The sequence below is a fragment of the Macrosteles quadrilineatus genome, unplaced genomic scaffold (genome assembly GCF_028750875.1).
Source record: "Macrosteles quadrilineatus isolate MER2022 unplaced genomic scaffold, UCM_ALF_1.0 Scaffold_7__1_contigs__length_78375512, whole genome shotgun sequence".
NCBI classification, from domain to species: domain Eukaryota; kingdom Metazoa; phylum Arthropoda; class Insecta; order Hemiptera; family Cicadellidae; genus Macrosteles; species Macrosteles quadrilineatus.
Genome location: NW_026542600.1, coordinates 21,820,556 through 21,842,566, shown reverse-complemented (window position 1 = coordinate 21,842,566; position 22,011 = coordinate 21,820,556). Strand labels below are relative to the sequence as shown.

General features: G+C 36.0%; 1 protein-coding gene across 2 annotated transcripts in view; it reads right to left on the bottom strand.

The window, feature by feature from the left end:
- The window catches only part of LOC128997986 (prolyl 3-hydroxylase sudestada1-like), a 91,454-nt gene extending 83,824 nt beyond the window's left edge, over positions 1 to 7,630 (bottom strand). For both annotated transcript variants that reach the window (XM_054423874.1, XM_054423875.1), the window contains exon 1: positions 7,294 to 7,630. In XM_054423874.1, the coding sequence (XP_054279849.1) occupies positions 7,294 to 7,303 (10 nt within the window). In that variant the 5' untranslated portion in view covers positions 7,304 to 7,630. The remainder of the gene's footprint in view (positions 1 to 7,293) is intronic.
- Positions 7,631 to 22,011: the final 14,381 nt, after the last annotated feature.

Below are 22,011 nucleotides of genomic sequence, written 5' to 3'. Positions count from 1 at the left end.
TAGAAGATGACTGCTACTCTACTAGTCAAATTTGCACAGTTTCGAGCACTCGACACACGACAAGCTGGTCGGAGTCTGACACCATTGAATCACTGCAATGGATGCGCCAAGAGGTAGACGAACATTCAGATGAGTTCTGAGAATTTCAACTTTCTCGTTTTGTAATGTGCCGTTATAGCCTTACTTGGAAGAGGGGAATTTTCGGACCACGAATGAGTTTGTATTTGTTTAGTTTTAAATAAATCCGACCTGAATATAAAATAGCAAATGCAAGTCCGCAGTGTCTAAATCTAGTGCAACAAACCTAAATATTGACTACTGGTTTTGATTAACGTCAATTAGTAATACTTAACGTTATTTAAGTACGCTATTGTATGTTTGATAACTGACCTCCTGAATTTTATTTCAGTTCCTAAGTACAATATTATTGTCAAACAATGCAATAATGTTATTTCATAAAATTTGTACCTGAGAAATTTAAAAATGGAAAATGCATTTCTCGTGTAAGAAAATCTTAAAATGATACGATTCGTAATGATACGATCTTAAAACGAGCCATTCAGTAAAGTCCACAAACTGTACATCGTTAGAGAGAGAGAGGGGGGGGGAGTGAGAGAGAGGGAGGGAGAGAAAGGGAGAGAGAGAGAGAGATTTGATAAGGAATCTGAAAAGTAAACAAATAATCGTTTCTGGCGTTTGTCATGGTGTACCCCTCCCCCCGTATTAGCACTCGTGACCACTTTTTGTTGCTTCCTTATCTTTCATCCATCCCAAAATAGAATTCATGTAATGGTTTGTTTGTAAAATTAAAATTATTATAAACATCTTTTATCTATCGAGTGTAGTTTCGTAGTTATTAAAGTTAGTAAGCGTAAAAAAACAGTTTCCGTATCTCGGAGAAGATTCACGTATATTTCCCGAGATAAAGAAAATCCGTATAATTTCCGATCTTCCCGGTCCGTGGACACACTGTAAATATTGTACGTCAATAAAGGAGATATTGACTAAAATTTCTACTCAAGGTGAAAAAAATAAAACTTAAAATTTGGGATGATGACCGGGTAGGTTTTAAGATTCAACCATTTATAATTAATTAATATTCGTAGTTCCTTATTAGAGGTGCATCATCTTTATTTGGAATATGAACATGTTTAAACATTAACACGTATTTAATCACTATCCCAACATAAATAGTAACAAGGAGTAAACGAAGGTTACAGACCGCTGGGTGTTACCGCTACAAAGTAGGCGAGGAGGGTGCCGTACTGGCTACACTACTCCACGATAGAACAAGAACACACGATGAGACAGTCTCCGCATTGGTATTGCAGTTACGCTTATCGACACAGGCAGCAGCACCGGTTAAGCTGTTTTCAAACGTATAAAGTGCACGGGAAGCCATACCTGACTGGCTTTTGGGAGAGCTGACTGGCTTTCGGGTGGGTGACTGCCACACCGAGTAAATTACCAGCGCGGTGACTGCCTCTCCGGGTGGGTACAAAAGTATATAAATATATATATATATATATACATATATAAAAATTTGAACGAATGGTGTTTTTGGCCTCTGGGGACATCAAAATGAAAAAGTAAATCGGTCCCAGGTCTAGGTCTTACCGTGCCACCTACGGTAATAGCTACTTCCCTATAGGGAAATTCGCTAAAAGGATTTTTGCTTTTCAGGGTTATATACAAAGTAGTAAGGTTAGCAATACCTCAATAGTGTTATACAAACAATCCTCGGCATAACTTCAAAATAAAAACTTCAGTATAACCACAATGGGAGTGTTTTGTGACCTATCCAAGGCATTTGACTGTGTCAACCATGATATACTTTTAAAAAAGCTAAAAATTTATAACTTTTCAAAAGAATCTGTTTTATGGTTGACTTCATACTTGACAAATCGATTTCAAAGAACAGTAATTTTTAAAAATAATGAAAAATCAATATCAGAATGGGAAAAAATTACAGTTGGTGTTCCCCAAGGGTCAATTCTCGGACCTTTACTCTTTATTTTATATATAAATGACTTGCCTAAAAATGTTTCCAACAACCTTGTTTTATTTGCCGACGATACAACTGCAGTTGTCAAATCTAAAAATGATTCAGAACTATCTCTCAAAGTTAAACAAGCCCTATCGGAATTGGAACGGTGGTTCAATATTAACGGTTTAAAAATGAATCAAGATAAAACCCAATTGGTAAAGTTTTGTACTGATCAGGCAAGAGAGTTTAGTGACCAAAATTTATGTGTTCAAGATGATGCAAAATTTCTCGGATTGTACGTAGACTCAAATTTAAATTGGAACAAAAGCATTGAAAATTTGATTAGTAGACTGAATTCGGCATGTTATCAAATGATATGTTTAAGAAACACAATTGACTTAAAAACTCGTTTGATGTTATATTATGCATACTTCTATTCAATTCTTCAGTATGGAATTGAATTCTGGGGCTTTGCATCAAACATTGATTTAATTTTTAAGATACAAAAAAGGTTTTTAAGAATAATGATATTTGCTCCTTGGAGAACATCATGTAAACCTATTTTTAAAGAATTAGGGATAATGACTGTTCCGAGTTTAACCATTTTTAAAACACTTTTGATGGTGGAGGGAAATTTTGAAAAATTATCTAGTGAAAATGTCAAGCATAAGTACGATACTAGGTTTAAATATAATTTTCAATATCCGCGGCACCGTCTTTCATTAGTAGAAAAAACTCCGACATACATGGGCAAAAAGTTTTTTAATAAATTGTCTCAAGAGCTCAAAAACAGAATACAGTCTAAGCATTTCAAGAGCAGCCTTACTAATTTTCTTTTAAGGAAAACATATTATAGTATAGATGAGTTTTTATGTGATCAAGATGTGTAATTATTTGGTATTTTAAATGCAATGTTTAAGTTTATCTATTTTGTCTACAACAATTATTTCTATTTTCATAGCGTTAGTTTATTTTATTCTTTTATAACTCCTTAGTTTTAAGGTATTTGTATACTGTATTGACAATGTCACACTGTTTTATAGCATTGCTATATTTTGTAAACGTTATGTGACAATAAAGATTTATTTATTTATTTAACCAAATTGCTGATAAAACTTTTATTTTAATCTCCACAATAATAATTCATGTACATTTCAAAACTGCAAAACAAATACAATAATTTACAAAACTTCGATCTAGGCCTATATAATTATTACGCTACATCAAACTTTGTCGGTTGAACTCCTCCGCCATTTCTTAACCGATGTTTTCCATTGACGTCACATTGGAAAGAGCGTGTCGCATAGATTTGCAAACTGGCCTTACATTTTTGAAAGTGGCTTTAAAAGTTCCCATGTTATGCTTAAGAAGAACATAATTGTTTACATTTAGATTAGCTGTAATTTAATTGCTGTTTTGTTTTTCAATTCAATGAAACGCATTGAGTAGGCCTACATTTATTTACTATTTGAGTAGTGTAATTATAACCCCCAAGACGGATCGTGTTAGTATGGTTGTATCTTAAATTTGTGTATTTATCGTTGTTTTGTGTCACTATGACGGATTGTGTTAGCATGATTGTAACTTAAATTTGTGCATTTATCATTGTTTTGTGTAGCTATCTAATTGGTTTATTTGTTGTTTTTTTTCTTTTAAATGACTCCAACGCGACGTCAACAAAACATAGACAGGAGGCGTAATCGTGATAACGACCGCAGTTACAGAACAGTGGCGCGTAATAGGCTTAACTCATCACAGTCAGTACCTGACCCTGGACAATCTCAACTATTAGGTTACAAATGTGCATTAACATCACCCCCAAAACGACTTTTCGTTCTCAATTGGCCCTCTATCGATGACCTGTGTTGCCTGTTCAGCGAGGCATTTTGAGAAGGAGAAAACCGGGCGGAATGCTTTAGGTTTAATCAATAATGAAGATAAACATGGTCTGAGTTACACACCGGTAATCTTTGAGTTGACTCTTTTAAACTCATTGTAAATATGACTGTTATTCGTTTTGAAATAACTCATGTAGCCTAATACTTTGCAATTGCTCAAATTCGAGCAACATCACACTAGTACAGGGAGCGGCAGAAATATCTGACGGTTTTCAAGCGAGTACAGTCCGGCAGCCGAGTGGAGGGGGGTGATGGGGAGCGGCTCATTCTCAAGGCCAAGTGACCCCATTTCAGTCGCCATGGAGCAGTGGACCGGTATACATCGCGCGTTTGTCGTTGAGGTGTAAGTGGCGATTCTGTTGTTGATACGCAACGTAAGTTTTGTAGGCATTTTAATGTGGCTTGTGGGGAACCTATCCCATCCCGAAACACAAATTGTGGGTAGATACCTTTAGATCTACAGGATCAACTGCAAAACGAATAGCATGTGACCAATACCTAAAATTCTGTTTGTTTACATAGCCATCTAGGTGAAAATGGGCCTCATCACTCATTACAAGAATGTTTTCGTCATCCATCAAATCTATCATTTGCTCTGAAAATGTTTGACGATTAGCGTGATCGTGAAGCTGAAGTTTTTGGACGATTGCTATTTTATGTGGGTGAAAGTGAAGGTCTGAGTGCAAAATTCGTCGAATAGAGCGATCAGACATGCCAAGAGCAGCAGCTTGTCTACGCGCCAGGCGATGCAAGCTTGTTAGCACAGCTTGTCACACTCGCTCCACGTTCTCCGGCGTCCTCACTGACCTTGGATGGCCTGTAGGCCTACGTTTTGCAGTTGATCCTGTGGATCTAAAGGTATCTACCCACAATTTGATGGTGTTTCGGGATGGGACAGGTTCCCCACAAGCCACATTAAAATGCCTACGAAACTTATGTTGCGTATCAACAGAATTGCCACTTTAAAATACGCCTCAACGACAAACGCGCGATGTATACCGGTATACCGGTCCACTGCTCCATGGCGACTGAAATGGGGTCACTTGGCCTTGAGAATGAGCCGCTCCCCACCACCCCCCTCCACTCGGCTGCCGGACTGTACTCGCTTGAAAACCGTCAGATATTTCTGCCGCTCCCTGTATAATACAATTTGAATAGTCTCTGATGGCAATCATATATCAATAACTGTACAGGTAATATCCTGTAGTTACAATCTCTATCTAGGGTCATATTACCTCTATACAACAGAGCTCCTACGACTGTACATCGAAGTAATTAACGCAACATACAAAATACCATTGTGGTGTCTCCACATAAAAGATTAGTCATAGCAATATTAGTAATAAATGGTAAACCGGTTTATTGAAGAGATTATTGCAGATACCAATAACAAAGACAAATGCCCGCAGCAAACCTAGAATACGGACTAAGCGAATTCCCATGTGTCTGATTGCATTTTCACTCAGATATATCCTTAACCCTCCATATGTGACGGAGCTTTCCACCATTCCATTTCCATTTTGTTTTGTCGAAAGAGCCGAAGCCCCTCAACTACAAACCCGGTACCTATAATTAAACATACCCGGGCCCCATGGTGTAGGTCGGAGCATACGCACTCACCGGCTCACCGGCTGCCGAAGCAACCCTTCAGAAAGATGGTTGCCCCTCAATCCTAACCAGGGATACCGGCTACTTGGTTTTAAGCGTCACTCCACCTGAAACCAGCCTAGGTAGAAAACCTGAAGGCCCATAATGAAATGCCCTGACGCATTTAGTGCAAGCAACACTCGGGACCTATCCAATCCTTGACAGGCCAAAACCCGCCATCAAAGCCAGGAGGAAGGGGTTCGCCAGCAAGCTGACGGGGGAACCCCCACCCCCCTATTCCACCACTACCCGATCAAGGCCATCCCATTGCTGGGAAATCAGGGATACCCAGGGCGATAGATCCCCAGATACCCCTAGCGGGCTTGATCCCAACACCTGATCTACTTGGTTTCCCCATCAAGCCCAACATCACTGCCAGGCCCTCGGGTTTCCCAAAAGGAGGCGGGCTTAGAAGTGCGACCCGCCCGGATGAACCTATCCACCAAAGGTGGCGACACCCTTAACTCAATTGAGGTTCCAGAGGAAACCCCCCACACTCTACATAACCATACCTTCCGGGCTCAGAGACAGGGATTGGCTGATTGAGTGCACCCAGCCGTTACCCTCACACTGCGGAAAGTTACGTTCCCCTAGAGTTTTCCACCGGGCACATTTGTTTTTGTTTTTTTTTATGTGTTATCGCCAACCTGCAGTTTTACAAGGAACAGCAAGTAAGGCCTACTTTTGTGCCCCTTTCTAGGAACCGATTGAACATTATTTTGCTCTCAAACCTCCCCTGCTCAACCCTATTAATCCGTTGAAACCTGAAGAGTAGCGTAGCAAGAAGCCTGGCTCCGGGTGTCACTGCTCACGTGGGAGATTCCACGGAACGGGGAAGCTACGTGGGCCACCTATGGTGGTTTTTTGTTTGCTATATATTTTTTTAATATATAAAGTAAGAGTTTTTAATGTGCAATTTGATTGATTATAAATGGGTTTAATACGTTTTTATATAAATAAAGGCTAAAATGATAGTTTGTCTAACTTTCAGAAGGTAAATAGCACGTCATGTCATTCGCTCATAGATTCACTTATTTCGGCACGCTTTTCCAAATGTGCAGACTCTGAGTCCGCGGCACGTGTACTGGAGGGTTAGAGGACTCAATAAACTGGCTCGATAAAGCCCCTGGAAGAAAGCTGTCCCACACTGAGTATGGCTAGTTGGCTTTAGAGCAACACGGTTCCATGGATGACCTGTGCATTACAACACAGCGTGTAAACGTATGGTTAGCAGTCAACGTGGTAAAGAGATAGCCTATATCAAATGTCTAGACCAAGGTCTAATAGATAGGTCACCAGGCAAAGTAATGGTTTAAGAGAAGGAGAGGAAAGGCCAGTAGGCTAGCATCTCGATTTTTGATTGACTGAATAGGCCAAAGGAAACTTATGTGGCAATTTGTATCGACAGCCCACCATACCCCTTTTGAAGGCATTTTTTTTGCGTCCGTGCAAGTGTCTCAAACTTCATGAAATCAAGTATATTTAAGCCTAGGCTATCCTAGGCCTAGTGCACAAAATAAATTTTCTTTTGTTCAACATGCTATAATTTAATGGTTTAGGCCAATTGCCTTAACTAGGCCTAGCAGATGTTGGGATAATTTAAAGTAGCAATCCAAATTACTATGATTATGAAGCCAATTTAGTTCCTACTTTGGAACTAATTTTGTATTACTTAGGTAGGCCTACTCAAATTAATCCCCTTTGAAACCTTAAGACAAGAGTTAACACATACTTAAACAGATAGAACTTGTCTTACTGTACCTTGATCCATTTTGATGAAGTAAACCAACAAAAACTGCCAAAATTTCTTCAATTAAAATGCCGAGAGAAACAGCGAGTAGCCGAAGTGCTCGGCTTCAATTCCGTAGGTATCTGATTCGAATCTAAGCGAGATAGGCCTAGTTTCCAGACCCAGATTCCATTTGCCATCGGGTCATGAATTCACTTAATAAAGCTAGGCCTAACTGACAAAAAGGTCGACGTTATTAGATGGTAAAAAGTCCAGGGTGTGGATTGTTCCCTTTCAAAACGTAGCAATTATTCAATTGTTAATTGATATTGGCGTAGAAAACATACAAATCGAAGCACATGGGGCAGATGGCACTGATGGCAGATTTGATTTGAGTTTGAGTTTAGCTATTGAGTATTGACCTTACTGCAGGCAGTGTGTGATCCTCTCTGACTCTGATTTTTTTTTTTTTTCTATTTTGCCAAAAACGGCCGGCTTTGCTCGGTTAAAACAATGCAGCCGCGTGGTTCAGTATTTTAAATATAACTTTTTTATTTCGGTTGCTTCCTTCAGGTTAGTATTGTCATCTGAAACAGTTTGTTAGTCACATGGTTAATTGTCAATAATTTTGTTAGCATAGTTACTATTCACACATGGTTATATTATTTTGTTATTTGTTTTTCAAAAAGATTGGGATATTTCTGTGGTAAGATGGGATTTTGAGGAAGGTCAGGGTTGAGTGTCTTCACTGCTTGGGGTCTATCAAGCAGACTTTCCTAACCCGAAAGGGGATAAGACCGCGGAATGAAGAACCCACCAGCCAGGAACACACTAGAAACATTTAGGTTTGTTTTGAGTGTGTCAGTGTGTTTTGTCTTTAAAGAGGTCTTTTAATCATGCGAAGGAATGCATTTAACTCTTTGTATATCTCTAGGTCTTCGGTCTTCATTAGATCTGTCAAGGTGATAATTTGTCTATTTTTCCTGTCGGTTATCTTTTTTTTATTTTTTTAAAGCATGCTATTCTTGCGTAACTATGCTGTGGACATTCTAGCAATATGTGTTCTATTGTTTCAACTTTGTTATCCATGCAGTTCATAAAAAGTGGTGTGAAATACTTTTTGATTTTATGCAGGCTATTGTTTACGTTTGCGTGACCAAATCTAGTTCTAAAAATGTTAATAAGATCGAATCTATTCATTTTGGTGTTTCTAAACCAGGGGATCTTTTTGTACTCATTTTGGATTTTTTGTACCAATTTGCCTTGTTTGTTTCCAGGAAAGTTTTATTATATATTTCTACGTAATGGGATTGCCTGGGGGTTTTAAAATCCTCGATTGGTATTTGTATGTTTTGTAATGTGATTCCTTCTGATATTGCTTTTTTTGCTAATTGATCAACTAATTCATTGTGTAGTATACCGCAATGTCCTGGTATCCATTTGAAGATTATATTTTTCTCACATTCAATAGCAAGATAAATAATTTCTGACGTTAATCTGTCTTCTCAATTCCATTATACGTACTCTCTAGGGCTCTAATCGACGATTGTGAGTCAGTACATATTACAAAGTTGAATCCTTCAAGTTGTTTAATAAGCTCGATGGCTTTGAAGATTGCTATTAGTTCCGCTGAATAGCTTGAAAAAATTTTGTTTATACTGTATTTTTCAACAATGTCTGCAGATGGAATCATGACAGCCGCGCCGACTCCTTCTACTGTTTTGGAACCGTCAGTGTAAACAACAACAAAGTCCTTATAGGTTATGTCCATATCCCAATAAAACATTTGTTTGATTACTTCTGGGTTGTTATTTTTCTTATTTATGTCACAGATTTCAATGTTGTGTTTACAATTAAGGTTGCTCCTCATTATTTGTGTTGGTATTGTAAAATTATAATATTTTGGGTAGATGTCCCTTTCCTCATTCCATATGTCAAGTTCAGATGATATGTCATTAATACAGTTTATGAAGCTTGGTTTAGCCCTTTTCTTCCAAAATTTATTGATATTTGTGAGTAGGTTTAGATAAATAATTTTGTAATGTGATGAATGTTCAGAGTTGCATAGTATCTTGTACGTGATACGTTCTGTCAAAATATTTCTTCTAATCTTGAGTGGAAGTGTTGAACATTCTGTTTGAAGACCTATGATAGGTGTTGTTTTAAAGGCTCCAGTGATGATTCGTAGAGCTTGGTTCTGTATTATGTCCTGTTTATGTTAAGTGTTTTTTGCAATGTGTCCAAAGATATGGCAGCAATAATCAAATTTTGATCTCACTAAACTTTGGTAGATTTGCAGGAGAAAGTCTGGGTGAGTACCTTTTCTGCCACACGCTAGTGATTTTATTATGTTTAAATCTTTGATTCCTTTGCAAGGAATGTTTTCAATATGAGCTTTAAATGAAAGTTTGTTATCAATAGTAATTCCGAGAAGTCTTATTTCTGTGACTGGAATAATTTGAATAGTTTTGTTTGCTAGATTAAAACCTTGGAAGTTGTATTGCTTTCTCTTTCTTGTGATGTACATTGTTTTACATTTGTCTGGGTTTAATTTAAGATGTAGGGAATCAATAGTTCTTGAGCTTCTTGCATATTATCGTGGGCAGTGTCAATATCTTTATTTGATGTATATAGCGCAACATCATCAGCAAATTGGATGGATTTTGTTGATGGCGGAAGTTGCTTATTTATTTCAGATATATATATATATGTTAAATAGGGTAGGGCTCAACACACTTCCTTGAAGATCCCTCTATTTGTAAGCCTAGAGTGACTATGTTCTGGAAAGAATAAGGTTAATGTTCTGTTCGTCAAAAATTTATGACAATGTAGGATGAATTTGTTTGGTATTCCGAATTTGAACATTTTGATTAGTAGCTCAGGTATTTAAACTTTATCATAGGCTTTTGAAATGTCTAGTGATGTCAATATGGTTGTTTCATTGAGAGAAGAGGATGTATATATATCGGACATCAAACTAATCAAATAGTCTCCACATCCCCTGCCTTTACGAAAACCGTACTGTGAGTTGGGCACAATTTGCATATTTTCCACTAGCCATTCTAGTCTATTTTTGACCATTAAATTCATGACTTTTAATATGCAAGGAATCAATGAAATTGGCCTATACGCCTTTTCTTCATTTTTATTTTGGTTAGGTTTTAGAAGGGCTATAATTTTAAAATGTTTCCATCCCTCTGGTATTTCAATTTTGTTGTTCCATATCTTATTATAAACTGATAACAGAAATTCTAATGCCTCTATTGGTAGTTTTTTTTATCATAGAATATGCTATGTTATCCACTCCAGGTGCAGTATCTCTCTTTTTTTAGCTCGATTGCTCCTAATAGTTCCTTTAGGCTAAAATCTTGTTCCAGTAAATGATTAGTCTCAATAATATTAGGTTGAATAATTTCAGGAGCTTGCGATACGTAGTCAGGTACTATGTGTTTCATGAATCTGTCACATAAATCAGAGTTATTTTCCATCACACTTTCAAAGTTTTTGTCCATGTTTTTCAAACTTTCTTACAACTTTCCATGCGTGTTGTGATGATTTTTTCTCACTTATTGTTTGGCATGTTTTAATCCATCCTTGTTTCTTTGCATCCTGAATAGTCTCTTTAGCTCTTAACTGTGCTTTATGGTAATTATTGTAGTTTTCATGTGTCATATTTAATTTAAATTTTTTGAATTCTAGCCTCCTTAGTGCTACTGCTTTTGAGCACTCATTTGTCCACCAACGCTTTGTTTGGAAATTATCTTTATTTGGGTCGCTGAAGTTTGATTTAACATATGGAATAGACTTATCTGCAGCTCTGTTTATCATGTTTATCAGTTCAACACCTTGATCTTTGTGAGATAATTTTTTTATGGCTTCTAATTCTTTATTAATTAACTCAACATATAAGGTCCAGTTTGCTTTCTTGTAGTTTTGTTTGGTATTGTTTATATGTGGGTTTTTACAATAATTTATATTACTTAAATTAATGGTCATAAATATTGGGAAATGATTACTTCCCATGGGATCCGTCCCAACTACCCATTTTCCTATTTTCCTATGTATAGCTGGTGTTGCAAAACTGAGGTCAATTACAGATTGCTGTCCATTTAATGTGGAAGTAGTTGTTTAAGATTCATCATTTAATATGAACATTGATTTAGTGTAATGTTTTACAATGTCACTACCCCTAGTGTTATTTTTTGCACAATTCCAAAGGGTATGGTGTGCATTCATATCACCACATATAATGACATTACCACTGTCATAGCAGAATATATTGTCAGACCAGAAATTTGGTTGAATTTTGGTATTCGTACAATATAGGTATATTGAAAATTGTAATCGGTATGTTGATGTTGCTTAAATCGATAGCCATTAGTTGAATTGAATTTGTATTTATTTCTTTTATTATCTTATAATCTAGTGATTTGCAGGCCCGCAGAGAGAAATCTCGGGCCTCTGGGCAATCGTTCCGCGGGCCCACTCCACTCCCCCATCCCCCAAACGCAACGGCGCCGGCGCGGCGGTTGATGGTCTTAAACTTATTAATAGCACTTATCACACAATCTCAGAGTTTAAATACATTTTTAAGGCCATAAAGGACTTTTCTTTTTTTTCGAAAGAGATCTGTTATTTAAAGATCTCTAGCTTTTTAAATAAGAAGCTAGTTAGAGATATCTATATTTTCATACTTAAATACTGTTTATTGCTGTTAACACGTTCACTGTGGGTTACCGGACAGTTGTATTACAGTTGTAGTTGTAGTTACAAAACTCTCAGAAACGCAAAGTTTTTCAATTAATAAACTAGGCCTATACACAGAACGATCGTCATTTCACAACAAAACAAGCTTAGAAAAACCAACGCCGGCAACGCCACTTCTCACACGGTAAACAGCAGAACAGAACATTAACCTCACTCACTGCACAATCAAAACAACGAACTGACACTACTAAAACAGTGTTTCCACTTCGCTTCGACAGTTCCTCCCTCGCCAAAGCCCGAAATTTCCCTTTTTTCCCTCAGGCTGAAACTGAAATTGCCCGTGGCGGGTATACAATCCTACGAATCGTAGCGAGCGTCACCCGCCTGGAATTTAAATAAACACCGTGTTTGTTTAAATTCTATGGTCACCCGTCGTGCGTCGCGGTCGGTAATAATATCACATTAGACATTAGTGCCAGTGCCCCACAGCTTACGCAATAAGCCTTAAACTTAAAACTTTTGTAACAATTATCATCAATAAATCTTCATCATAAATCATCAATAAGACGTTAAAAATGTTTTATTTTAAATACAACATGGATTGTGAAATTATTGAAAAAGTACGTTCAGCAATATTCTCTATTATATTATTACGTTATAGCTACTTATACTACATACTACATTTTAGACCAGGCCCGGCCCGGGCCCGGGCCCCTGGGCAATGCCCCCGCTGGCCCCCCCCCTCTCGGCGGGCCTGGTGATTTGTGTAAAATGAAAGTGATACCGCCATATCCATCATTTCTGTCAGTTCTTAAAATGTGGAATTTTTTATGTGTTAGTTTATCATTTTTTCCAAGCCAAGTCTCTTGTATTATACCAACATGTATGTTGCTTGTATCAAATATGTGCATTAATTCAGGCCATTTTGGAAATTGACCGTGCATTCCATTGTAAAATATTTAAATCCTTAACATTAAATTTTGTTGCCATTTTTTATGGTCTAATTTGATAGGCCTATTTATTTAAATTCCTTATTGTTCTTGAGTGTTGTAGTTGCCTTTTTCTTTAAACTTTGTCGCAGCGGCTTTGCTGTAATTGAAGTTAGGTTCGTCTTCATTATCAAAAATGTAATCATGCAGGTGTTGTTGAAATAGTTCATCTATGTTTTCCATATTGTTACATTCTTTGAGTGATATTTTATGTTGCTCTATTTAGCCCTGAGGGTCCTGGATAACCAGGTTCGGTCAGAGGTGGGGATGTCAATTGTTTTGGGTTTTGTTTTTGTCTTTTCCTTATTTTGTAAAGATGTTGTTTGTCGACGTGAGCTGTATGTGTGGTCGTTGCCTTGATGAAATCTGAGTTTATCCGTCTTTATTTGCCTGTTGTAGGGGTTACGCCAAATGTTCTGTTCCTGATTTGGGTTTTGTGTAGGCCTAACATTTTCTTCTTCAAAGTTACCGGTACTTAGGATCTCATATTGGTTGCGTGTCACTGGCCATGCGTTATTCTCCAATTTTGTTCTATTAGGATGCCTAAGTATTACTTTTTTATTTAGGGCAGGAAAGTCTTCTGTGTCTCTGGTGTTTATGCCAAATTTAGCCGCTTGTGAGTAGGATGTTACTGGTATTAAATTGTGTTTAACTTGGTTATTTGCTTTGTAAGTAATAGGGAAGTCTTTGCTTGCGGTGAAATAGTCCAGTCTGTTAATGCTCATGTGATTTTTAAGTTGTCTGATGTACTCGGGGCATTTTTTTGATGTGCTGCTGTGTTCTGCGTTGCAGTGGACGCATTTAAGGATGCTGATACACTCACCATCGTGGAAATTTTCACTGCAATTTCTGCAAATGCGAGCTTTATTGCAGGGGCTGGAGGCTACATGACCATAAGAAAAACACCTGAAGCATTGCTTCACTGGAATAATGTATGGTTCTACATTCATTATTACATGATTTAATTTAACCTCTCTTGGTAGAGAATCCGAGTTAAATGTAACTTTCATGAAGTATGTATCTTTAAGTTCTTCATTTACCTTTCTTTTGATTCTATCAGCAGCGACAAAAGGAAATTCGCTAACTGCATCAGCGAGGAACTCATCCTCAGATATATCTCGATCTATGTTAATTACTCCAACAGAGTGTATTCTTAGTCTAGGTATAAATACCTTATACCCTTTTAGACTGCTACAAAACAATAGATCATTTGCAGATTTGTAGTCTTGGCATGTAATAGTTACATTACAACCAGATCTTCGTACTGAGTTTATTTTGTTATTTGATTTAAGTATTTTTCCTATTGTGAAAGGGCTTATTTTGGTTTTATCCTCTTTCATAATAATGACCTCGAAGGGCCCTTTATTTTGGGGGCTATATCTGGTCTCTTCTGAATGGATCTTTTTTGTGTTGTGCGGTGATATTGAACCTGCATCACTGAGGGGCCTTTTGAGTTCATTTGACACGTTTTCATTTTGTGGTAAAATAGTAGATACTGCTAAGTCTATTTCATGTTGATTACCTAAATCCACCTGACTGTGTGCCATGGAGACCTGTGACAGGTCCAGCCGTGTGTGTGAATATGGTGTTTTGTAACAGAATGTGATTTTGTTTTGAATGAAAATTAGTAAATAAAGATATTTGATTGACAGGAAATTTGAAAGGAAAAAGGTAGATTAATTAGATATTACATATTAGAATTTTGTTACCTGTATACCAGAACACATAAAGTTAGACAGGAAGCAACCGGGTAAATTTTAATTGAAAGATAACCTTTAAAAGTCAACTATTCACTTTGAAAGATCACGCGGGAAAGGGACTCTGATATAGACAGACACCATGAGTTGACCAGGCTGAATTTAGCTGACGAACCTATCTGACGACATGGTTTTTTGCCCCTATGATTTACGACAGGCCGAGGGCAAACAGAGCTGAATCCAAAATCAAGTAGACCTCGACCTCTATCTAGACTCTAGAATAACGATACCTTTGAAAATACTATGTGTGTATAATTATGTCAGTGACGATATAATGAACTTTTTACTAACTGTTACCAACTATTTCGTTGATTATTACTTATTATTAATTTATTTTGGTTAAAATTTGACCTGGTGTTTTAGTAAAGGCGTTGAGCTTGCCAACATAACTTCACACACGCAGTAGAGATGATAAGAAATTAGTTCAAATTAAATATTTTTTATGTAAGCATGCAAACTTTCGGAGATCATTCCAATGGCAGATTAGCAAACCTGCGTAATGTTATGGAGGGTTAGGGAAACTTCAGCTCTAAAGTATGCGCCCGACCCCGACCCTCGGAGAACATTCCTATTTCAGGTAAACGCCCTAGCTTAATGTTTGGGAGGGTGCTACAGATACAAAAGTGATTCAAATATGTAAAGCTCAAAATAAGATCTGGCTTTTAGCAAATTTCCCATATAGGGAATAAGCTATTACCGTAGATCTCAAGGTAAGACTAGATCCAGGACCGATTTACTTTTTCGTTTCGACGTCCCCAGAGGCCAAAAAACCATCCGTTCAAATTCGAGCCTATATTTATATATGATCAGATTTTGATGAAATTTTGGTACAAACGTGTAAACCTACGTTTTATTCGAACGAGTTCACGAACCAGCATAATCAAACTATGGAAACGGGGGTGTATTATGGAGTAAAAATTTTTTTTCCCATTTTTTAACCCAAAAAGTTTCGAGATTTCTCTCCAAACCATTTTGTAGAGCTTAAAAAGAAATAATTTTGTATATTGAAGCGTTGTTGTATGCCCAACGGTTACGGAGATAATAAATAAATATATAAATTTAAAATTCCCATGACTGTTGTTGTTAGCTTGTTTATGGACATAATCAAATTTGGCAATTTTGTTTATTTTATACTAAGCTATCATCATTTGTAATAAGAAAACACTGCTCAATATCTTCCCCGTAGCAGTAGCAGCAAACCTACTCACTAAAATTAATGTTATTTAAAAATTGAATAAATCTGACTATTTGTAGGGAATATTTTAAGAAATCAAGCCGGGTAAATGGGAATTCGCTTAGTCTGTAGATTTGCTGAAGTGGTTTTTTTTAATAATCTCCATAAACTGCAGTTATTATTTCCAATCATCTTAAAAAAGCATCTTAAAACTTAATCAATTAAAAGAATAATCAATTGATGTATCAATTATCTTCATTAAATATATAATTTAATTATAAAATAAATGTAAGAATTAAATTTAAAAAATTGTATTATAGCGTCCTTGACTTCCTTGCTAACGACTAGTATTTAAAACTTCCCTGGCAACAAGGCAATAAGTTTTGAAAAATATATATGGTTCCAGTAAATGTTGTATCAAAAAAGTAACTGTGATCCTTCAAACTCGGACATGTTAAATTTTGTTCAAAATGATATAAGCACAATCAGACCAATTGTATCAGACAATTTTTTTATCAATCAATTTTTGTATCAGACCAATTCATATAGGAGCTTTCACAAAACCTACCGAGCTTGGCGTGATAAGTGATATACGGAGAAACGGTGAGCTAATAGAGAAAATAATTCAAATATTCAACGACTTGCATCACAACTACCTAGGTGTTGAGAGGTGTTAGATTATAACATATCAATTACAGTAATGTGGACTGGAAAATAAAACTATTATAACTTATTTTAATTACTGGAGGACATTGAAAAAAGCATGCTGAACATGGCATGATAAGTGATAGACGGAGAGACTGTGAGCTAGTAGGCAAAAATAATTCTAATATTCAACGACTTGCATCACAAGTACCTAGGTGGTGAGAGGTGTTAGATTATATCATATCAATTACAGTAATGTGGACTGGAATATAAAACTATTTTTACTTATATTAATATCTGGAGGACCTTGAAAAAATCCTGCTGAACATGGCGTGATAAGTGATAGTCGGAGAAACGGTGAGCTAATAGAGAAAATAATTCAAATATTCAACGACTTGCATCACAACTACCTAGGTGGTGAGAGGTGTTAGATTATAACATACCAATTACAGTAATGTGGACTGGAATATAAAACTATTATAACTTATTTTAATAACTGGAGGACCTTGAAAAAATCCTGCTGAACATGGCGTGATAAGTGATAGACCGGAGAACCGGTGAGCTAGTAGGCAAAAATAATTCTAATATTCAACGACTTGCATCACAACTACCTAGGTGGTGAGAGGTGTTAGATTATATCATATCAATTACAGTAATGTGGACTGGAATATAAAACTATTTTTACTTATTTTAATAACTGGAGGACCTTGAAAAAATCCTGCTGAACATGGCGTGATAAGTGATAGTCGGAGAAACGGTGAGCTAATAGAGAAAATAATTCAAATATTCAACGACTTGCATCACAACTACCTAGGTGGTGAGAGGTGTTAGAGTATAACATACCAATATGTGTTTTATATGTGGACTGGAATATAAAACTATTATAACTTATTTTAATAACTGGAGGACCTTGAAAAAATCCTGCTGAACATGGCGTGATAAGTGATAGACCGGAGAACCGGTGAGCTAGTAGGCAAAAATAATTCTAATATTCAACGACTTGCATCACAACTACCTAGGTGGTGAGAGGTGTTAGATTATATCATATCAATTACAGTAATAGGGACTTGAATATAAAACTATTTTAACTTATTTTAATTACTGGAGGACCTTGAAAAAAGCCTGCTGAACATGGCATGATAAGTGATAGACAGAGTGACTGTGAGCTAGTAGGCAAAAATAATTCTAATATTCAACGACTTGCATCACAACTACCTAGGTGGTGAGTATATCATATCAATTACAGTAATAGGGACTAGAATATAAAACTATTTTAACTTATTTTAATTACTGGAGGACCTTGAAAAAAGCCTGCTGAATATGGCGCGATAAGTAATAGACGGAAAGACGGTGAGGTAGTAGGCAAAGCGTAGTAGAGATGTTTTTTTTTAGAATTTACTATCTTTATCATTTAGTCTTTATAATGAAGGAAACCTACAAAGATTTCTACAAACAATGAACGAGGTTGTTAGCCGAAGTGCTACTATTTTTGTAGGATAATAACTTATTGCAGAGGAAACCCTTTTAATCTTGAATAAAACTGGTATTTAATATCAAAATTTTACCGAATTTCTCCATAAGCAAGCAGCTTTTACCGCAGGCGTTACAGTAAGACCTAGGCGGGGAACAATTTCAAGTTTTTTCATTTTAGGGGTCTTAGAAGTAACAAACACCAGTCGTTTATATTTATACTCATGTAGTGTGTACATTTTACATTCTTTTTAAGATTCAAAATATAATCTATAATGGTCCCGTAACCAAGCCGTTGCCTTGCCACTTATAAGAATCATTCACTAAAATACATCAACTATTAATGAATGAATTTCATGAATGGATTCTATTTCGACCTCATTGTTATATTATAGCTTTCCTAGCCAAAGATTTACCTTGCTTTTGCTGATCGATTGTTTAACTGTATTGTCAGTCCAAATTCTTACCTTTGTTATTGCTTTTTCACAATTATTTTTAACTTTATTGTTAAATTATTGCTTTCCTAGTTAAGATTATATTTCCTGTTACCAATGTTGCTCTGCTCCTTCCATAGATTTAAGTTAGTTGTTAAGTTTTCTGTTAAAATGCATGTTGTTACCACATAGGATTCTTGAATCCACATTGTAAATTGGTGATATTGCCGTTGGAATAAATAAATAAATAAATAATTTCAACATGCATCAGGTCAACTTGAACATAGCTTCCCTTAGACTTTTGTTAGGTTTCTTAGGAAAGGTATATAATAAAATATTAAAATCGGAGGAAAATTTCGATACACACTTTGTTATGAAACTATACAATGTATACGCACAATAAATGCAAAAGAAACATAAAACAATTTATTTCTATGACATTAGACTTTCCACGTTTTAAAACAATTTAATACAAAACTATACAATATGTACAAAATCAATACAAAGCGAATGCAAGATAATAAGTTTCTAGCCTAGTAGACTATTTTAGGACGCTTTCATCCCTTAGCCGCCATCATAAGATAAACAAATTATTATACATATGGGATTATGCATTTCAAAATGGGAAAGAGTGTTGCTTCAGCATGTAGATGCTTAACGAATAATATTACAGAATATAGTGTTTTCCGTATTTATATGTGAGTGACTGTAAAATTGAAATAACATAGATCATGGAAGCAGTTAGATTATAATTGGGTAAATTAAAATATTTAAAACATAAATTAGTTTAATTAAAAAAACCTAACTTTTTGGTCCACAATGGCATGACATGCTGGGCACGTTATCGGTACTCGTACTTGAGTACCGTCTCCTAATAGAGAATAATTGTTGGGCTCCGTCTATCACTTATCGCGCCATTTTAAGCAGGCTTTTTTCAAGGTCCTCCAGTAATAAAAATAGGTAATTATAGTTTTATATTCCAGACCTTATTACTGTAATTGATATGTTTTAATCTAACACCTCTCACCACCTAGGTAGTTGTGATGCAAGTCGTTGAATATTAGAATTATTTTGGCCTACTAGCTCACAGTCACTCCGTCTATCACTTATCATGCCATGTTCAGCAGGCTTTTTTCAAGGTCCTCCAGTAATAAAAATAGGTAATTATAGTTTTATATTCCAGACCTTATTACTGTAATTGATATGTTTTAATCTAACACCTCTCACCACCTAGATAGTTGTGATGCAAGTCGTTGAATATTTGAATTATTTTCTCTATTAGCTCACCGTTTCTCCGTCTATCACTTATCACGCCATGTTCAGTAGGATTTTTTCAAGGTCCTCCAGTAATTAATATAAGTAAAAATAGTTTAGTATTCCAGTCCACATTACTGTAATTGATATGTTATAATCTAACACCTCTCACCACCTAGGTAGGCCTAGTTGTGATGCAAGTCGTTGAATATTTGAATTATTTTCTCTATTAGCTCACCGTTTCTCCGTCTATCACTTATCACGCCATGTTCAGCAGGATTTTTTCAAGGTCCTCCAGTTATTAATATAAGTAAAAATAGTTTTATATTCCAGTCCACATTACTGTAATTGATAAATTATAATCTAACATCTCTCACCACCTAGGTAGTTGTGATGCAAGTCGTTGAATATTAGAATTATTTTTGCCTACTAGCTCACAGTCACTCCGTCTATCACTTATCATGCCATGTTCAGCAGGCTTTTTTCAAGGTCCTCCAGTAATTAAAATAAGTTAAACTAGTTTTATATTCTAGTCCCTATTACTGCAATTGATATGATATAATCTAACTTCTCTCACCACCTAGGTAGTTGTGATGCAAGTCGTTGAATATTAGATTTATTTTGGCCTACTAGCTCACAGTCTCTCCGTCTATCACTTATCATGCCATGTTCAACAGGCTTTTTTCAATGTCCTCCAGTAATTAAAATAAGTTAAAATAGTTTTATATTCGAGTCCCTATTACTGTAATTGATATGTTATAATCTAACACCTCTCACCACCTAGGTAGTTGTGATGCAAGTCGTTGAATATTTGAATTATTTTCTCTATTAGCTCACCGTTTCTCCGTCTATCACTTATCACGCCATGTTCAGTAGGATTTTTTCAAGGTCCTCCAGTAATTATTATAAGTAAAAATAGTTTTATATTCCAGTCCACACTACTGTAATTGGTATGTTATAATCTAACACCTCTCACCACCTAGGTAGTTGTGATGCAAGTCGTTGAATATTTGAATTATTTTTGCCTACTAGCTCACAGTCACTCCGTCTATCACTTATCATGCCATGTTCAGCAGGCTTTTTTCAAGGTCCTCCACTAATTAAAATAAGTTAAAATAGTTTTATATTCGAGTCCCTATTAGTAGTGAAGTATACGGAAGTAAGTTAAGTATTGCCCCCCGCGAAGCCATACCTTGTTTATTGTTTACAATCCTTGACCCCTGACCTCCAGTAATCAGCCGATAGTGCTAATCGCATTCCGGCGTTATCCGTTATCGGGGATTCCCCGACCTGCGGGTCGCCGCGTCTGTTTACATCGTCAGCCATTGTTGTTTACACTTCTTTATCTCCATTTGCGCGCGCTTTTGTCTCCGCCGATTCAGTTTCCTAGTATCTTCAGCTCTCCTGATACTCGCTCGAATTTTCTTTCAAATCTATTTTGTTTGGAGTAGATTTTTTTTGCGCGCACTTTTGAATCCGTCGATTTTGATTCCTAGTATCTTCAGCGCTCCTGGTACTCGCTCAAATTTTCTTTCAAATCTATTTAGTTTGAAGTTGATTTTTTTTAACAGAGACTTTCTTCAATTATGGTTCTTACTAATCTCCGCTCTCCTGCTAGTTAAGTTTTTGCAATTTATAGAATTTTGCGGAATATTCTAACATGCAGTGGACTGTGAACTGTGAACCTAGGTACCACGTGTTTTCTTTGAATCATGTCTCTGATAATCACTCATTTACATCAATTTAAAATAGTGATATGGCATTTTGTAAACTTTAGTGGAAAGGGTTTATAATCCTTTTTTATTCTCACCTAATAAATTCAACTTTTTATATCTTAAGTTGGATATTTTGCATCTTTTACTCAGATATATTTCTGAGATAAATCTTTCATTCACTATCATTATTTAATATCCAGCTTTGGATGTTTTGATGTGGTCTGACCCTCTCATGTTCAACGACACAATAAATGTGACTTTTCAAATTGTCTAAAGGACTGTTGAAAATACTTTTGATATCTTAATACTGTAGTTGCATGGAATTGCATTTTTAGGCATATACCTAAAAGCATGCCTTTTAAGCATGTTACATTATGGTGTGATTATCTGTTCTTGTTGTTTTAAAAACTCTATTTGTTATAATCAATAGTAGTATGTATGCAACTAAAAAATTAAGTTCTGCAGATGTTTAAAAACAGTAGTGATGAATTATATGCCATTTAAGGATTACAAAGATTGTTTGGAAAATTGAATTGTTCAAAAGAGAAAAAAATAGGATTTTAGATCTAAAAAACATATTGTTCATACTGTAGTAAAATAAAAAA